The sequence below is a fragment of the Apteryx rowi genome, unplaced genomic scaffold, assembly GCF_003343035.1.
Source record: "Apteryx rowi isolate R43461 unplaced genomic scaffold, aptRow1 scaffold_447, whole genome shotgun sequence".
NCBI classification, from domain to species: Eukaryota; Metazoa; Chordata; class Aves; order Apterygiformes; family Apterygidae; genus Apteryx; species Apteryx rowi.
This window is the reverse complement of record NW_020450702.1, coordinates 592209-608298: the sequence shown is the minus strand read 5'-3', so window position 1 is coordinate 608298 and position 16090 is coordinate 592209. Positions and strand designations below refer to the sequence as shown.

General features: G+C 36.3%; 1 protein-coding gene across 1 annotated transcript in view; it reads left to right on the top strand.

The window, feature by feature from the left end:
• The window catches only part of LOC112971537 (calmodulin-lysine N-methyltransferase-like), a 91638-nt gene that overhangs the window by 53628 nt on the left and 21920 nt on the right, over positions 1-16090 (top strand). Inside the window, exon 6 of the mRNA XM_026077074.1 lies at positions 1638-1704. Within this exon, the coding sequence (XP_025932859.1) occupies positions 1638-1704 (67 nt within the window). The remainder of the gene's footprint in view (positions 1-1637; positions 1705-16090) is intronic.

Sequence of the window (16090 nt, the reverse complement as noted above, 5' to 3'; positions counted from 1 at the left end):
TTGAAGTAGTGTAACTAATTTATCAACAGTGTTACTTCTGCCTCTACTAAAAAATAGCATGCTTTGTTCATGGAGTTATTTATGCCTTCCTTTTGCTTCAGAAGTATGTGCCATTCATTATTGCTTTCCATTGCGTATTGTGGCAACACTTTAAAAGGTATGTCCAAAGCAGAGAGATTGGTTTAAACCAGTTTTCTGTCACTGAATTTGTAATTTTTGATTTCACGAAATACGAATTGTCTTTTCTTTCACATTGTTTGGATAGAGTTTTTCCTAAAATAACTTTTCTTAAATAGTCAACAGTGTTAGGAAGGCTAATTATGTGATTTCATCAAAGCAAATAAAAAGATACGTTAGTCATTGTTTAAATGAGTCTAATATTACAGTATTCAATTTTCTTATAAGAGCGTTTGCAAAGAAGAATTTAACTTTTGGGACACCAACATCCTCCTAATTATCACTAGATTTCCTGTACCTTAAAAAAGAGGGAGCAGTCATTGACTTACTTTTCAAAACTGTGCCTGTATGACTCGATGCTACTACTGTAAAGCATTAGTGTCTGAATCTCTTTCTGATTTTAGACCTGTGATCAGAATGAGGATTTATTTTAGAGGGAACGGATCCCTTTTCAGATATCGATGTAGTAGTAGTACAGGCTGTGGCATCCACATTTATTGATATATTTATTGATATATATGAGTGATTTTTTTTGGATACGTATGGATTCAAGTGGGCTGTCATTTAGTTCTCTCATAGTTTTGCATGACTTGCTACACCTTGTCTTTCCAATGTCTTCTCAGTAACCAGAAATGATTGATTGTAAAGGTTATCTTTGCAGGCACAGGTGACTGGGCGCAGCTGCCGTGGAAACTTTTCATTGACAATCTTTGCTTTGGGTCTGCCTGAGGTGCTACCCAAGTTTGTGACCCGATCTTCCAAACTGAAAGAGGCTGAGACATGAGACAAAGGCAACGCTGTTGCAGTGCCTATGGGGAAGAAAAGGCATTTTTTGCTTTCTACTGATCTGTTATAGCAGAGAGGAGCTCCAAACCATTCTCAAGAAAGCAAACAAACTAGAAACTCTCTTGGCTGCAGGTGAAAGTGCTCCTGTTGTGTGTTGGATTTTATCCAGACAGTCAGAGCCAAGAGCAAAGGTACGTGTGCTGTGGCTGGGGCAGAACTCAAAACCCTTCAGCCTCTGAAGCCTCAGCGCTGTGATCTAGTGATACAGTCAAAAGCAGCACAAACTAAGCTGCTCGTTAAGTGACTGTGCTAACGAATTCCTGTTCCCCATGGTTGTAACTCATATATTTGTAAAAGATAGTTGCCTTTAAATGTACGTAAGATATGGGAAACCTTTTTCAGCTCCCTCCCCCTTCCTTAAATGGAATTGTTAATGAAAGAACAGTCAATAGAGGTAGGCAACAATAGCAAGTTGCTGGCTAGATTTATGGCTGATGTGCCAGAGTAGAACTATAAAATCTATAAGTCTGAAAAGACTGACTGTTAGCACAGATTAAAGCAGACCAAACAGATAAAAGACACTATGAAGGTGTTAACAATGGAAAAAATATATTCTTGATGATTTTTTATTACTGCTCTAATTTTATAGAAAATTCTTAACAAGTATGCTACAGATGTAAGTGACATCATCACAAGAAACCAAAATGCAGGAGCATTTAAGGCTCAAAAAGTGTCAAGCTGGTAAGATTGTACTAAAGTGGCTTATGGATTCTTGCATGTAATTGTGTATTTAATATAAGTGGGAAATGTATGCAAAAGTGTGACCTATATGATTGATACTGTCACAGATGTATACAGTGTAAGAAGATGTATCACAGTGTAAGTGATGCAAAACAGAAATTTGAAAGTATTAAAAAAATTATTTGAATTGCTTTTTTACCTAGCAAGTATAGTTTGATTATTCTTGGTGACATAATGGTCCTTTTCCTTTTTATTTTTTTAAACATACAGCATGTCTTTTCAAGCTGCTGTTCATTGCATAGTTGAAATTGGGCTTCTTGAGAATCAGCATTACCCATTGTACTGAATAAGAGGCTTGGAATGAATGTACCTAAATCACTGGTAGAGTTCATTTTTAAATAACACTGAGAATTCAGGGTAGCAGCAAATCCCTTTGCCCCTGAGGCAGATGTTGTCAGGCTCTTTGTGCGAAGATTTTGGCCATCCTGTTTCCTTGATCAGTATCACGTGACGTTGTTGCAAAGGCAAATGGGCCATATGGGAGCTAGGCACAGAGTGCTGGAGCCCTTCTTTACTGCCATTGACCAAGTTCTGAAGTGCAGGGCGCACCCAGTGTTTCTCTCAAACTGTACCTGCTTTGTTGTCTCAGTCATCCCTGAAGACATGCTCTAGAGGGTAAGCATTGTAGATGTTCAGAGAACTTGCTTTCAGATCATCTCCAGGGCTGTTTCTGACTCACCCTGTAATTGAAGGCTCATTATTCATTGAAGTCAGGACTTCATATTGCATAGGCTCATCGGAAATCTTCGTGTATGGTAGGGGTTGGAAGCAGCTGAGAATTTGATGTGTGTTCATCTTTGGTAGTAATTAAAAAGTAAACTATCATACACACTTCATATTTATGGTATGGGGCTATGAATTAGAATGTGCCTAGAGGTAGCTACCTAAGAGCAAATAGTGCGCTCTCATTGTGTGTCTAAATCTTTTTCTTTTTTTTTTAATGATTCTTATTCCAGAATAAGGGCTCTCAGTCCTTCAAAGAGTGACAAAAGTAAAGCTGAAAAAGGCAAGCTGTTACAGCAGAATAAGTGTATTAACATACAATTTTAGTTCATTCATATAATTTATCCTATGCTTGTGCAACCATTCTGTGTAATAGACAAGTTTTTTAAATGAGCACTTAAGGTTAGAAAAATATCTACCTTCATTATGGTATACGTGCATACATCTTAGAAATATATCTGTGCATCCCAATAATTGCTTGCCGAGTAGACAAAGGCCGTACAGGCACCAGGGATGGTCTTTCAGGTTCCAAGTGCTGAGCACTTCTTGTGAGCAACCTCAAATCCTCAGCTGTGCTGTGGGGAGGCTATCCTGTGTGGTGCCTCTATACAGAATCTTAGATTTTTTAGCTTTCCAATAGCTGTGTACTTTGCACAGGATTTCAGACTTTATTGCTTGTCAAGGTTTCAAACCTGGTCTTTTAGATATCAATCAAAAGCACATTTTCTACCCTATCCTCATTTACATTTATCTAATGCTTAAGGTCATTTGTGATCATTTGAGTGTATTTCAGCATATGGAATCAGTGAATAATAGATTTCAGCTTCATGCTGTGAAGAAAGATTGTGTTTTTACAAGACATGATGTTGTTTACTGGGTGTTAATAATCACTAATTAATAAACATATCTAGACTTCATAAAATGTTGCATTTTAAGGAATAAAAATGTCAAGTGTTTAACTTATCAAGTGCAATAGCATTTTGGGATTTATTTGCATAAATAAAATAATTAAATTAAAAAGTAAAGTGAAGTACTATCTCAAAACATAAGGCACTTTCATTGTAATAAATATTTAATTTGATTTTTACTTCTACATTCTTAAGGCTTTCACAGATGTGTTGTAACATATTCTGTACAATTTAAAAAATATATGTATTCAAATGACTAATCTCAAAAATTACGATCATTTTGCATCTTTCATATATTGTACACATTAGTAGTTGATGTTTCCTATCAAAATTAAGGCTATTCTTTGGTTAGTTATTTGGGAAGTGCTAATGGATAGATCAGTCGATTTAGTAACAGTATGTGATGAAGACAGTAGTTATAGAATTATTTGATCACTCTCAAGACCTTGGAGAAACTTGAAAGGCTGATGTAATAGCTGAAATATTACTGTAATCTTGATTCGCTTTTTCTACAACCCAAAACCTTAGTTTTATAATGATACATGGAAAAAATCATAAGAAAATGTAATATTTTGTAGGGAAGAATGCAACACTGACATGCAAAGTGACTTTACATTGATCAGAACTTGTGGGCAAAAGAATGACAAATACAGTGATGTATTTAAATGACATATTACAGCATTAATTTAATCTCAAGAAAGCACTACTTATTCCTCACTCTTACATATAAGCACATTTAAGCAGGGTCCAGTGCAAAGACTCTTACCATATAAAAAATAATTCAGAATAGACTCTTCTCACTACACCTCCATCTCACTTTGGGATATCTTTTCCTTGCACATGGAGTGGAAATTTTGAGGTATGAGACTCAGTCTGTCTTTTTCTAGACATTTAACTCTACACTTGGAAAATATGCCAAAATATGTATGGTACAAAAAGAAGCAATCCAATATCAGCCAAGGGAAGTTAGATTAGGACAACCTGCCATACATTTATTTATTTAGATTTATACAAAATGCAATAAATGAGCACTTATCTAGCTCTCTGTTGACTCTTGATTATTGTTTAAAAGTACAGTAGTGTAAGCCAAACTGGCAGTTTGTCATATTATGTGTTACAATAATAGATATTTAGTAAACAGTTTACTTCAGCAATGACTATACAATTCTATGTTTATTTTTAGCTTCTAGTAGTATATACAGAATGTCTTGCTAACGCTTATTGGAAATATGTATAGTAATAACACTGTTACTAATAATGACTTGCTATAATAAGGCAAATTGCTAATACTATGTATGGGTTTGATGATTTTAGTTTATTCCCCATTCACAAATTACCCATGAATCACTTTAAATTTACCCCATAACCTGGCATATAAATTACCCTGATAGCAGTCTTTATACCATCAGCTGTTGACATGCATCTCATCATTGTTTTGAATATATCCACTAATGATTAAATTAGCAATAACAAAGTCATGGAGTCTGCTCTTTTATTCTTTTTTATGTGGAAAGCTTCCTGAAGTGGGGGTTTGGGGTTGTAGAATTTGAAGAATTGTTGTTATTACAAGTGTCATGATGGAAAAGCTTTATCAAAGAGGAGGGTTTGTAATATTTTCTAAAGGTTAACAGACTGTTTGTCATATATACCAGGGACTTTGTTCTTCCATCAGATTCCCTTGTCTGAGAAGACTGAATCAGTTAAGAACAAAATGGGACCTATGAGTTTTAGGCATGGACAAGTCTACTGTTTTGCTAAGAGTTGCCCCAGGAGGATTGCATTCTACACAGCAGTGAGAGCAAGTACATAAAACATAAAGACAGTGAGAGAAATGCTTATTGCACGATGCACCCTGTGTGATTTGATTAGTAATGGTTTATTGTGTACTCTTTGTCCATATTACAGTCAGCATTAGAACTTGTATTAAGAATGTATGATAAAGTGACCAAAAATGACAATTCTTCTTCCTTAAAGGTTAACAGATAGATTATCATCTGTTATCCAAGATTTTAATGTTTCTTACAAATATAATGAATTTATAAGCTTCCTGAACTAAGCCTAAAAAAAAAAAAAGCATACCTTTCTAAAGACCAAAGGATATTTAGTAACAGAATAGAAAGAGGCATCAGTGAGAAATCACTAAGCTACATAGTCCTGATTCCACTTCTTACATGAATTCCCTTTTTCTACCTAACTGCCAACATGTGAATTTTATCTTACTGCAGTGATTTCAGATCTACTGGCTTCCCAAGTTTCCTCATTCCAACTGTTCATATAACAAGTTCCATTGTCTTTAATAAAGACTTCTTACATGTTTCCACTCGTTGCATTGATCTGAGCATTGCTAAATTCAAACTTATTGTATGCACATTTACTGAGCTTGTTGTGTTCGTTGGCTTTGTAATCCTCAGTGAATCTTTCTTCCAATTACTTTTCCAATCTCCTCATGTAAAATTCTTGCATGCACAGCACCCCTTGACAAGGAAGAAGCTGCCAAAAGAAACATTTCCTGTTTTTTGGTTAGGAAGAAAAGGCTCCTGGTTCCTGCTATCTTCATTTGATGTCCCTATGTATGTATTAGAAGAAACAATCAACAGTCTGTCTTTTAATGCCATTGTGAATTTGTAGCTCTCTGTCATAGAAAACTCAACTGAGGTGGAAGCCATTCTGCACCTTTGATCATACTTGCCCTTCTCTATACCTTTTCCAATTTCAGTGTACTCTTTTTGAGATGAGGGGGAGCAGGATTCTGTACAATATTCAAAGTGTGTGCAAACGATAGATACATGCAGTGGAATAACTATATTTTCCATTTCTCTTCTAAAAATGCCTCACAGTGATTTACTTTTTTGACTGTTGTTGAACTGATGTTTCCATGGCACCGTCTGTCATAACATCAAGAGTTTTCTCCTGAGTGGTGATGATCAGTTCAGAAACCTTCCTTTTATACATGAAGCCAGAATTATTTTTCCCCTTGTGCTATTTGCGTTTACCAATGCTGAATTTTATCTGCCATTTCATTGTACAATAATTCAGTTTCATCCTTCTGCAGTTCTTCAGCCTGCTTTTTTCCTTGTTATCTTGAATAACCTTATAGCAGGAGCAAACTTTGCCACCTCAGTGCTCATCACTTGTAAACATGTTAAATAGAACAGGTCCCTTGGGAACTCTACTGATTATCTCCCTCCATTGTGAGAACTGACCATTTACCACTATCCTGTTTACTATCTTTTGTTCAATTATTCATCCAGGCCAGGACTCTTATCCCATGGCTGTCCACTTTCCTTAAATGTTGTTGGTGAGGGATTTTGCCAAAAGCCTTTTGGAATCCGAGGTAGTCTGTGTTACCCACATCACCCTTATGTAAACACTTGTTGACCCCTTTGAAGAGCTCTGAAAGGTTCATAAAGCAGGACTTCCTTTTACAGAAGACATCATCCCTCAAAAAAGGGTTTTGTGGTGAAATTGTCTTCAATTTCTTCTACAGTGAACACTGATGCAAAGAATTCATTTAACCTCTCTGAAATGGTGTTATCCTCTGTGAGTGCTCATTCTGTACCCTGATTATCAGCTGGCCCTACAGACTCTCCTGAAGTGCTGGCAGGAAGATTTAGTACAAAGGAAGGAGTACGCTCATTTTTGGCCTGCGTAATTTTATTTTTATATTTAATTTGCCAAGTTTTTGATCCTTTCTTCATTTGGATGCAGCCTCTGCTTTTGGAGGAATGACTTCTTGTTTCTAACAACCTCCTTTACTGTTTGGCCATACCAGCTGACTTTTACCAACTTCTAAGTATTTCCTATTAGTGTATTATTTCACCTGCTTGTGTTGATTTAATGAAATGGCAACTTGTTTAAAATGACATTGTAGTTGTGTCTTTCTTCTTTATGTGACCAGGTAAAAATATATGAAGAGACAAAAAGGGAAAGGCTTTGTAGAGAAATTTCTGTGTGTTTGGAAGAACAGGGAAAGAAAAGCTAGGTGCTATCTAAAACAATGTCCTTGCATTATTTTTAATAATTCTTGGTTGTGTTTTGTCAAATTCTTGGCTATATTTTATGATGGTCTTCTCTTAGCTTTAAAAATGTGCTGTTGGTAGAACTGTTCCTCTTGTACTATCTTGGACTGGACAAAAAGACTAGGTGGAGACCATTGATTTGAGAAAGCTTATGTCTTTCTTTCCAAGGCTTTTAAGGAAAATGTCTGTGAGATGTTAGAATTTAAGTTTTTGTATTATTATTATTTCTATACTTATATATATACCCATCTTTTTTAGCCAATCCTTACGTTGTGTTTCCTGATTCATGTTATTACCATTGTACCCTTGTCTACCCTTCCTCCTCTAGCTGTGTTCTACCTTAATAGGCAGTCATCAAGCCCATTTCACACACTTTCAGTAGGCTGCCTCCTTCAGAGGTCCTCTCTGCTAATGTTAGCCACAGACATAAGAAAGTTGGAACAAACTCTAAATTTTGACAAAGCAATTTTTATAGTGTTATCTTTGTTTATGTCATTAATGAGGCAGTTAGTCATTCAAACACTAACCAAGGATATTGAAAGTGAAAAGGATTCAGGAAAGAGGCGGAAGAATGAATCAGGGTCAGGAAGAGAAAGAGTTAAAGAGCTCTGTTTACGTAACTTGCCAAAGAAATGACTTGATTGTTAAAAATGAATTGATTTTGATATGAAAGTCTCCTGTGGGGAAAAAAAATCTTTAATAGAATATCATTCTTTAATCTAGCTTACAAGTATCTAACAAGATTTAGAAATTGAAGCTAGACKAATTCAGTCTAGGAAAAAAAGATCAGTTTTGACAAAGAGAATGATAATATATTAGAACATCTTTCTATGGGAAGTGGTAATTTCTCAAACAGTGAATGTATTTATATCAAGTTGGGTATCTTTCTGAAATGTGTCTTAATTTGCTGAGATAGATGGGCTTGATGTAGAAATTTAAGATCCTTCATGATTATTATGGTCCCTTCTGCCCTCAAAATCCAAGCATTTGCAAATTACATCCCCTCAGCTGTTCTTTCTCCTTTCTCCCATTCACTCCTTCTGGACCGGCCTGTCTTTAAGGTTCACTTCACATTCTTTGTTTTCCTTTTTTTTTTTCCTTTCGATTGTCCTCCCCTTTTTCATGGATAGACTATTTTCCATAAGGCAAGGAATCATCTTCTTTTCCTTCAAATTTCTACTCAAAATCCACTTTTACAAAGCTTTCATTCACTGATCCTACCAGTATGGTTGTGCTGCATGTGCCTATACTGTCTTGCATTTTGAAATGGGATATTTTATTAAACCATATCAGTCTGAATTAGAATGTGAGAACCATCCATTTTGTGCACGGTGCACCACATGAACCTTACTAAAAACAGTAGTCAGTCTCCTAAACAAAGACTGATTTCTAAGGTATTGGCATAGAGGAGGGGCGTGAAAAAGCAAATTTGGAAACACCAGTGCTATTTTTTTATTTAAAACATTTTTATGTAAGATATTCTCCAGTCTTTTAAAAAATCAAGTGCATTGTGGTGCTGAATGCTGGGTTGTTGTGTGTGTGCAAAATGGATAACTTTATTCTGCAACTGTTGTATTGACATGCAGCACTTTTAGTATGTTCCAAAAATTTGGTAGCTTTTGACATGGATCATATGTGTGAGTGTTAGGAGTATTATTTTTGAAGAAGTATAACTGTAATTTTTCCATCTGAATTTTAGCAAAATATGTTGTACAGGTAATCTCAGAACRAGGACCAAGGGAAGCAAGTAACTTCATCATCCAGTTATAAAAAGCAACTTTTAGGCAGGAAAACCCAGATTGTTGGATTTGGTGGTTTTTCTTTTTTTTTTTTTTTTACATAAATGTTGAGGCCTGGTCATGTATTGTGCCAGGCTTTGTACAAACACAGAGCAAAAAGGCAGTTTGTGTCCAAGAGAGTCTGTGGTTTAAGACCAGAGATAGATATTGTGAGGACAGATAACAAGGATAATTTTGGTCAGTATGATAGACAAGTTGTGGCACAAGAGCAGCCTAACCTTTTTCCAGTTTTGTAGGCACTATTTCATAGGAGGGTTTCAAGGATAATGGAGTAACTTTGTGAATTATCATGGATAATGGAGTGGAAGCAAATCGTAAAGGTGCTTGCTTGAAAAGCTAAGTGAAAGATGTAAACTGACATTAGGGCTGATTAAGGAAAGGGCTTGTCCTTTCAATATTATATGAGAGAGAACAAATACGGAAGTGAACTGTTGTGAAGTATTTGGAAGAGAAGTCTTGCAACTTACCTGGAGGAGTACAAAGAGAAAGGTGACAAGATTAGGGTTGCAGGCAAGAAAAAGCAATCTTTGCAGGAGTCTACTGAATAAATATTAATAGGGCAAGACTGTATTTTTCAAAGACCAGGGAGAACAATATTGTGATGTTAAGATATAAGGAACAATGACATGGTCAAGAACTAAAGTTAAGAGAAGTAGATAGGAAAGTTCTTAGAGATGCTGTGCAGAGAGAATAAGCAAAATCTGGACAGAAGTTGGGAATACAGATATGGAGAAAGGTCTTAGCTACATCCAGATTACAGACTGGAATTAATGGTTATGTCCCTGGGGATCAAGAAAAAGATAACAACAAAGCTTTGTTGTGCTTTGGAAGTGTTGTGCTTGAGGTGAAGACCATTCCCTGAGGCTATGAAAAAGGTTGAGTTGTAAGTCTGGACAGACAGACGGTCTGCAGTAGAGAAGTGTTTGGATGGGTTATCAAAACAGAGAGGGTAGTTGGACTTGCTCTTATGGATGAGATAGCTCAGAAGTAAGATTTAGAGGAAGAAGAGGAGGAGAAGATACAGCACTGTGAAGTTATCATAAATGTGGAGAATGTTTGAAGAGGATCATTTGAAGAATACATTGAAGAAACAGTAAATAACAATAAAAAAAGAGAAAATGGTAGATAACAGGTGCTAATGAATAGCAAGATTTTACTGGGCTGACAAGAGAAGAGAGGTCAAGAAGAATGAGGATAAAATGCTGGTTTTGAGACTGTCTGAGAAAAATCATTGGGAAACTTTGACAAGAGTAAATAAATTAATTGGAAGTTGCCAAAGCCTGCAAGGGAGTAACCTAAGAAGAAACTGTTAGAAAGAAATTCCAATCAGCAATTATAAATATTACATTCAAACTACTTAGAAGCGTAGGAGAATGACTGATGATGGGGTACTCATGATGCAAAGTTTCACCTTGGCTTCTTGATACCAGGTGTGCACCATAGGGAATGCAGTAACAGTTAAGAATACAGAGCAAGGTGAAGCAGTGAAGGTAAGAAAGGCAGAAGGTGGAAGAAGAGGGAGAAATAAGAGCAACCTAATGAGAATATAATGAGAAAGATGGGGAAATGGAAGAAGGCGAAGTTGCAGTACTCTGCAGAGGAGTTCTGATCATATGTGTACACATTGTCTCCGTTGCTAAATTAAAATCTGTCATTTTGATCTTTGTACAAAACTGAGGAATCACAGACAGAGAACAAGGTGCAGAGAAACATCCTGGTGATTCCTGTTGTCAGTGTGTTAAAGAGCTTGCTTGGTTAATGTCATAGAAAAAGTCATATAAATACCCAGACAAAATCTCTTACCCGAACCTGTATGCACACCTGTGATAATTTTTTTCATAAACTAAAACCTAAATTAAAATATGAAAAGAAGAAGTTGGTAGATGGAGATTCTTGGTAGCTGTTCATCTGTTAACCGGGACTTTTTTTTAATCTTTATCAAAACTGCTAATACATCTTGAAGCAAAGCAGGCATTTATGTCCTTTGTCCTTCTTTCTGGTTTTGATTTTTTGTCTTTATCTGAACAGCTACTCTTTTGCTAACTTGAGACCTACGCTAACCTGTGCCAGTCATCACAACAACATCTCAGAGGGACGTGGAAATGTTTGAAGTTTTTATGATCAGGAGAGTTAGCCTGTTTTTTCCTCTGTAAGTTACCTGCCTAGACACATTAGGAAGACAACCATTGAATCCCAGAAGTTGAGTAATAATAGCAATGGGGTATTTTGCATCAGAAATAAAAAGCTGCCAAGAGCAGGATTTTGTTGCAGATTTTGAGAAAAGTTACTAATTGTAAGAAAAGAAATGCTGACATTTATTAGGCTATTCTTCATAAATTAGAATTACTTTACAGGGGAAATGCAGCTCTGGCTGCCATAACTGTCCTTGGGACATTTGCCATGTTTGGTTTTTGTTTTTGAAATGCAAGGGGATATTTGGGGGTACATTGTTAGTATTTAAAGAAAGGATGTTCTTCTTTCAGTCTCTATTTTCTTATTTGATCTTTTTGTTCTGTTATCAATACTATTCTATTTATCTTGACCTTAATCACATTCTCTGGCTTGTCAATTCAAAAGATAAATCAGGAAAAAAAACAAGAAGAAAATGCTTTGATTCTTTTTTTATTTAATGTATTTGTTGCTTTAGAATGGTGTAAGATTGACAGCCTCGGAAACTAAAGCATCAGTACATATTTTCTCAGACTATTTCAGTAGTATGCTTTATCCCTGACCTGGAAAAGCCACCTCTGTTTGTGAGAGGATAGTTCATTCTCCATAGCTCATTCAGTCCTTGTCCTTTTTGCTAGAACTGCCATCAAGATTGCTAATTATAGTAATAGGTTTGTGACGTGGGTACTTTTCCTCTGAAAACTGGTCGAATTCGTTTGATATAGGCCATAAAGCAGCCATTAGCGGGTACCAAGTTTCAGACACCATCAGTTTGGCCTAAGGAGTAGCTGAACAGTCTTTCACTCACATCCTATTTCATTTTTTAACATTTTTGTAAGAGGCAAAAAATTCCCCCAAATTATTTTATATTTCCCGTGGGTTCAGGTCCTTTTCTACTGAAATCGAATTGCCTACTTTCAATTGCAAAAAACTAAACCTGCGTAGTTTAAATAAGCCAGCACAAATTAAAATCAACAGTGGGCTTTAGACAGCCTTAAAAATGTTATTTTTAGCAGAAAAGCCATTAAACATATGGCTTAGACAGAAATACAGTGGAAAGTACATTTTCTAAATTTACAAAATAATTTCAGCTGTTAGTATTGTGGCATCTTACCTCAAAAGAAAGACATTAAACATTTAAAAGTTCTTATTTTACAGGAAGAAATTTGGAAAACAAATATTCTGAAGCCTCAGAAACTTCAGTTTTCTATATTAATTCAAACTAATGATTCTTCTCAATCTTATCTGCTTTGTGCATTCAAGATGGCCACTCAAAAAATTCAGAGAGAAGACTGAAAAAATAACCCTACAAAATCTTCTGGACCTGCTCCCCAGTTCTTTGGGGAAAAAAAATTCTAGTGTTAAAATTGATTCCTGATTATCTAATAAATAGTAAATAAAATCAATTTTGAATTTCACATGTGAAAACAGTCTTTTTTACATCAATGAATTTAGTATTGTTGAGGAGGGAACAAGAGGAAAATATTAACAAAGATTTACTTTTTCTCTTGGTGGCATTCAACATGATTCTGGTAACATAAAAGATTTTTGTGGCACAGCATTGTCGTACTCATGCCTATTTTTAAAGGAAATTTCATAAAAGCTGAGATTTTCAGATTTCTGTTGCTAACACTTTTCAGATTTTCCTAGCGGTGCTTTTCTTTAAATGAAGATGCAGTTGGTCCTTATTTCACTGTACTTTCAATATTTCCTTCAGCTCTGGCCAATGAGTCCGAGAGTCACGTCATCAACAATCCCTGGAAAAAAAAGTTCCTTATTCCTTAGTCTACATATAGATATATGCATTTAGATACACATGCACATATCTTTACTTATCTCATACTCATCTTTACAGTTGTTTTGCAGTATCAGTAGTTTTTTCTGTACTTCATGTTCAAGAATTATGTTTAGGATACAGGAACTTTTATTGCTATTTGATGGTATTTATAGATGTCCTGACTCTGATTCATTAGTTTCATTAGCATTAGAAATCAAAGTGGCTGATTCTGATTCAGAATCAGACTGGTTCTGACATCAGTGTTAATGATATAATAATTCTGACTTTGAGCAGAGTTATTTCTGATTCCCTGACATGCAGAGGCATGTCCACTTTACAGATGCAAATGCAGATGTATGACTGCAACTCATGCAAATTTTTGGCAGCTTTAATCAGATAACAGTGTAGACATGGTAGCCCAGATTTAGCTACCTAAGTTCTGAGGTTGCAGCCTGTACTAAGCTACATGTACTGTAGCTACACTTCAGTGTGTAAGTTTTATTTGCGCTAGTCTAAAGATAGCATGGCTAATTGTATACAGCTTAWAGTTACAACTTTCCCTGCAGCGTGCACGTGCCAAGTGAGATCAGAATCAGTCCTGTCATTATTTGTTTTATAAAAAATATTTTTAGTTTACAAGGTTATTTCCCAATATTAATAAAGATGTTGCTTTGCCCTTTGAAAGTTAATGGTAAAGTAGAATTTGAAAATCTTGTGTGTAAATTTATCGCTGGCCTTAGCATAACTCTCATGTCTTCAGGAAATGCAGCAGTATTGGAGCTAGCGACCAAGAGCAGCTCTGGAGCTAGATCAGGAAAATGAAAGAAGACTGGCTTATGGCTGAATGTGCGGCCCTTAGCTCACTCCTTGTAACAGCTTGCATGCTAGTCCTGTTGCACCACTGCTCATGCTCCTGGTAACTCCTCTATTCTATATGTTGCTCAGCATTATGGCTGCTGAGCTTTTCGCTACCTGCACAAACTCTCTGTGTTCGGTAGGTGTGCACAGAAAATGCTGTATTTTGCCTGCTCAACCTGACAGTAACATAAGAGGTTTGGGGTTTTTTTTTTCCCCCAGGAGAAGGCACCTGTGCTGCCTTCCAAACTACACATGTGAAGTATAGTAAATATATGGATTATAAAATTCATAATTCAAATCCCTATAGTGGTACTGATCAGATCTCTGCTTCTGTAGCAATGAGGACCAAAGGTGGCCTTTTAAGGCTCACAGTTCATCTGCCAATTTCCAGTTCTGCTTCAGGATTCTTAAAATATTAGAGTGTGTACTTTAAACCCACAAAACTTACCTTTACCTAATTTCACCATTTGAACCTAAGTTTCCAGGGAAACAGGTTTGAAAAAGCCGCTGGTAGCCAGCAGGCAGCCGGCAGCTGAGAGTGAGAACTCTCCTTTGTCACTTTTCGCTCCTGGCGGCCTGCTGCGTGCCAGTGTGCAGAGCTACCTAGGCTTCGCAGATCCCCACTGCTGCCCGTTCCGGGGGGAAGAATTAAATTCATCTACTCTTCTCTCTCTTTGGTTTGCCACGGTAAATTCCAGGAGGGCAGATGGGCTAATGAATGCTGATCTGTTCGGTGGCGCTGAGCCCCACATCATCCAAGCTTTCCCAACCAGTCGGGCCTCTCCTTTCCTGATTTCCGTGTTTTTTTAAAAAGCTTTCTGTCTCAAAATCTGTGTCTGTGCACAGGCACACACATCTGCTCGTACCTTAATTCTTTGTTTGTGGAGCTCAATAATTTTATATAAAAATATATATATTTATATATATACAGACACACACATATATAATATATTTCTTAGCCTTTTTGCAGATGGTGTAGTCCATGTATACAATTCCCTTTTTTCGTGTATACTCAGGGAACATTTCTGAATGAACACATTATAACTGATCTTCAGTTAAATATTAGTAGTATGTGAATGGAGACGGCTTTTAACCAGAAGTAGATTATAGCTGCGGGAAGACTAAAGGGTCTATTTGGTCAAGACTCATACAAAACTGAGATAAGCATGCACAACCTGACAAGATCAGATTAGACCCTTCCCCCACAAGTGCTTTTCCCATAAATATTTATCCACTTTCTTTTATAAATAACCAGGAAATGAAAAAGGATAGATTATTTTTTTAAAAATAGAGTAGAAATAGAAATGCAGCTTCAAATCTTCAGAGTAATGATATTTTAAGTATGCAGTAAATTCCAATACTAGTTRCTGTTTTTAAATGGGAGCAAAGTACTGAAACTCTCTGTGGCAGCTACGTAAAGCAGCAGCATTCATAAACAAAGAACTTTGCACACGTGTGCATTTTTGCCTRTTATTAGGTATCTTAGAATTAAATGACTTATCATAAATGACTTATCACCTATGAGAGAATCGGTGCTGACAGAGTCAGCACTGCTGTATTTTTAAGCTTACCCGAGGCAACGTAGCTGGCACTGAAGTTAAGCTGGGCATTCTTTCACCCTGTCCCTCCTCCCCGGAGCCCAAGTGAATGCTCACTTCAGCAATGAGAAGCACAACTGGCTTCCCTGCCAGATGTAACGGGGGAGCCACGAGTCCACATCTGCTTTGCAAATCTGTGTGACATTCAGCCTGTCAATACTTTGACTCTCACAGAGGTGGTAGGGGGTAAAAATCTGAAGCCGTACATGTGCCACTAATTCAGAAATGAATATTTGTCCATGATCCACTGATCAGACTGCTTAGATTGCCCTTCTGCTACAGTGAAAAGGTAGTTCTTTAGCTTCAAGATTTAAAAGCTAAAAAAGGTACAGAATAATATTGTTACATTCATCTTTGAAAGTTATGTGTATATACTTTTTAAAACAGTTTTGTGTCACAAAAATAATATCAATACTTTTAAAATATCAAGATGAAAAATGTAAGTCCTTTTTTCTTTTCTTTTTTTTAAATCTTT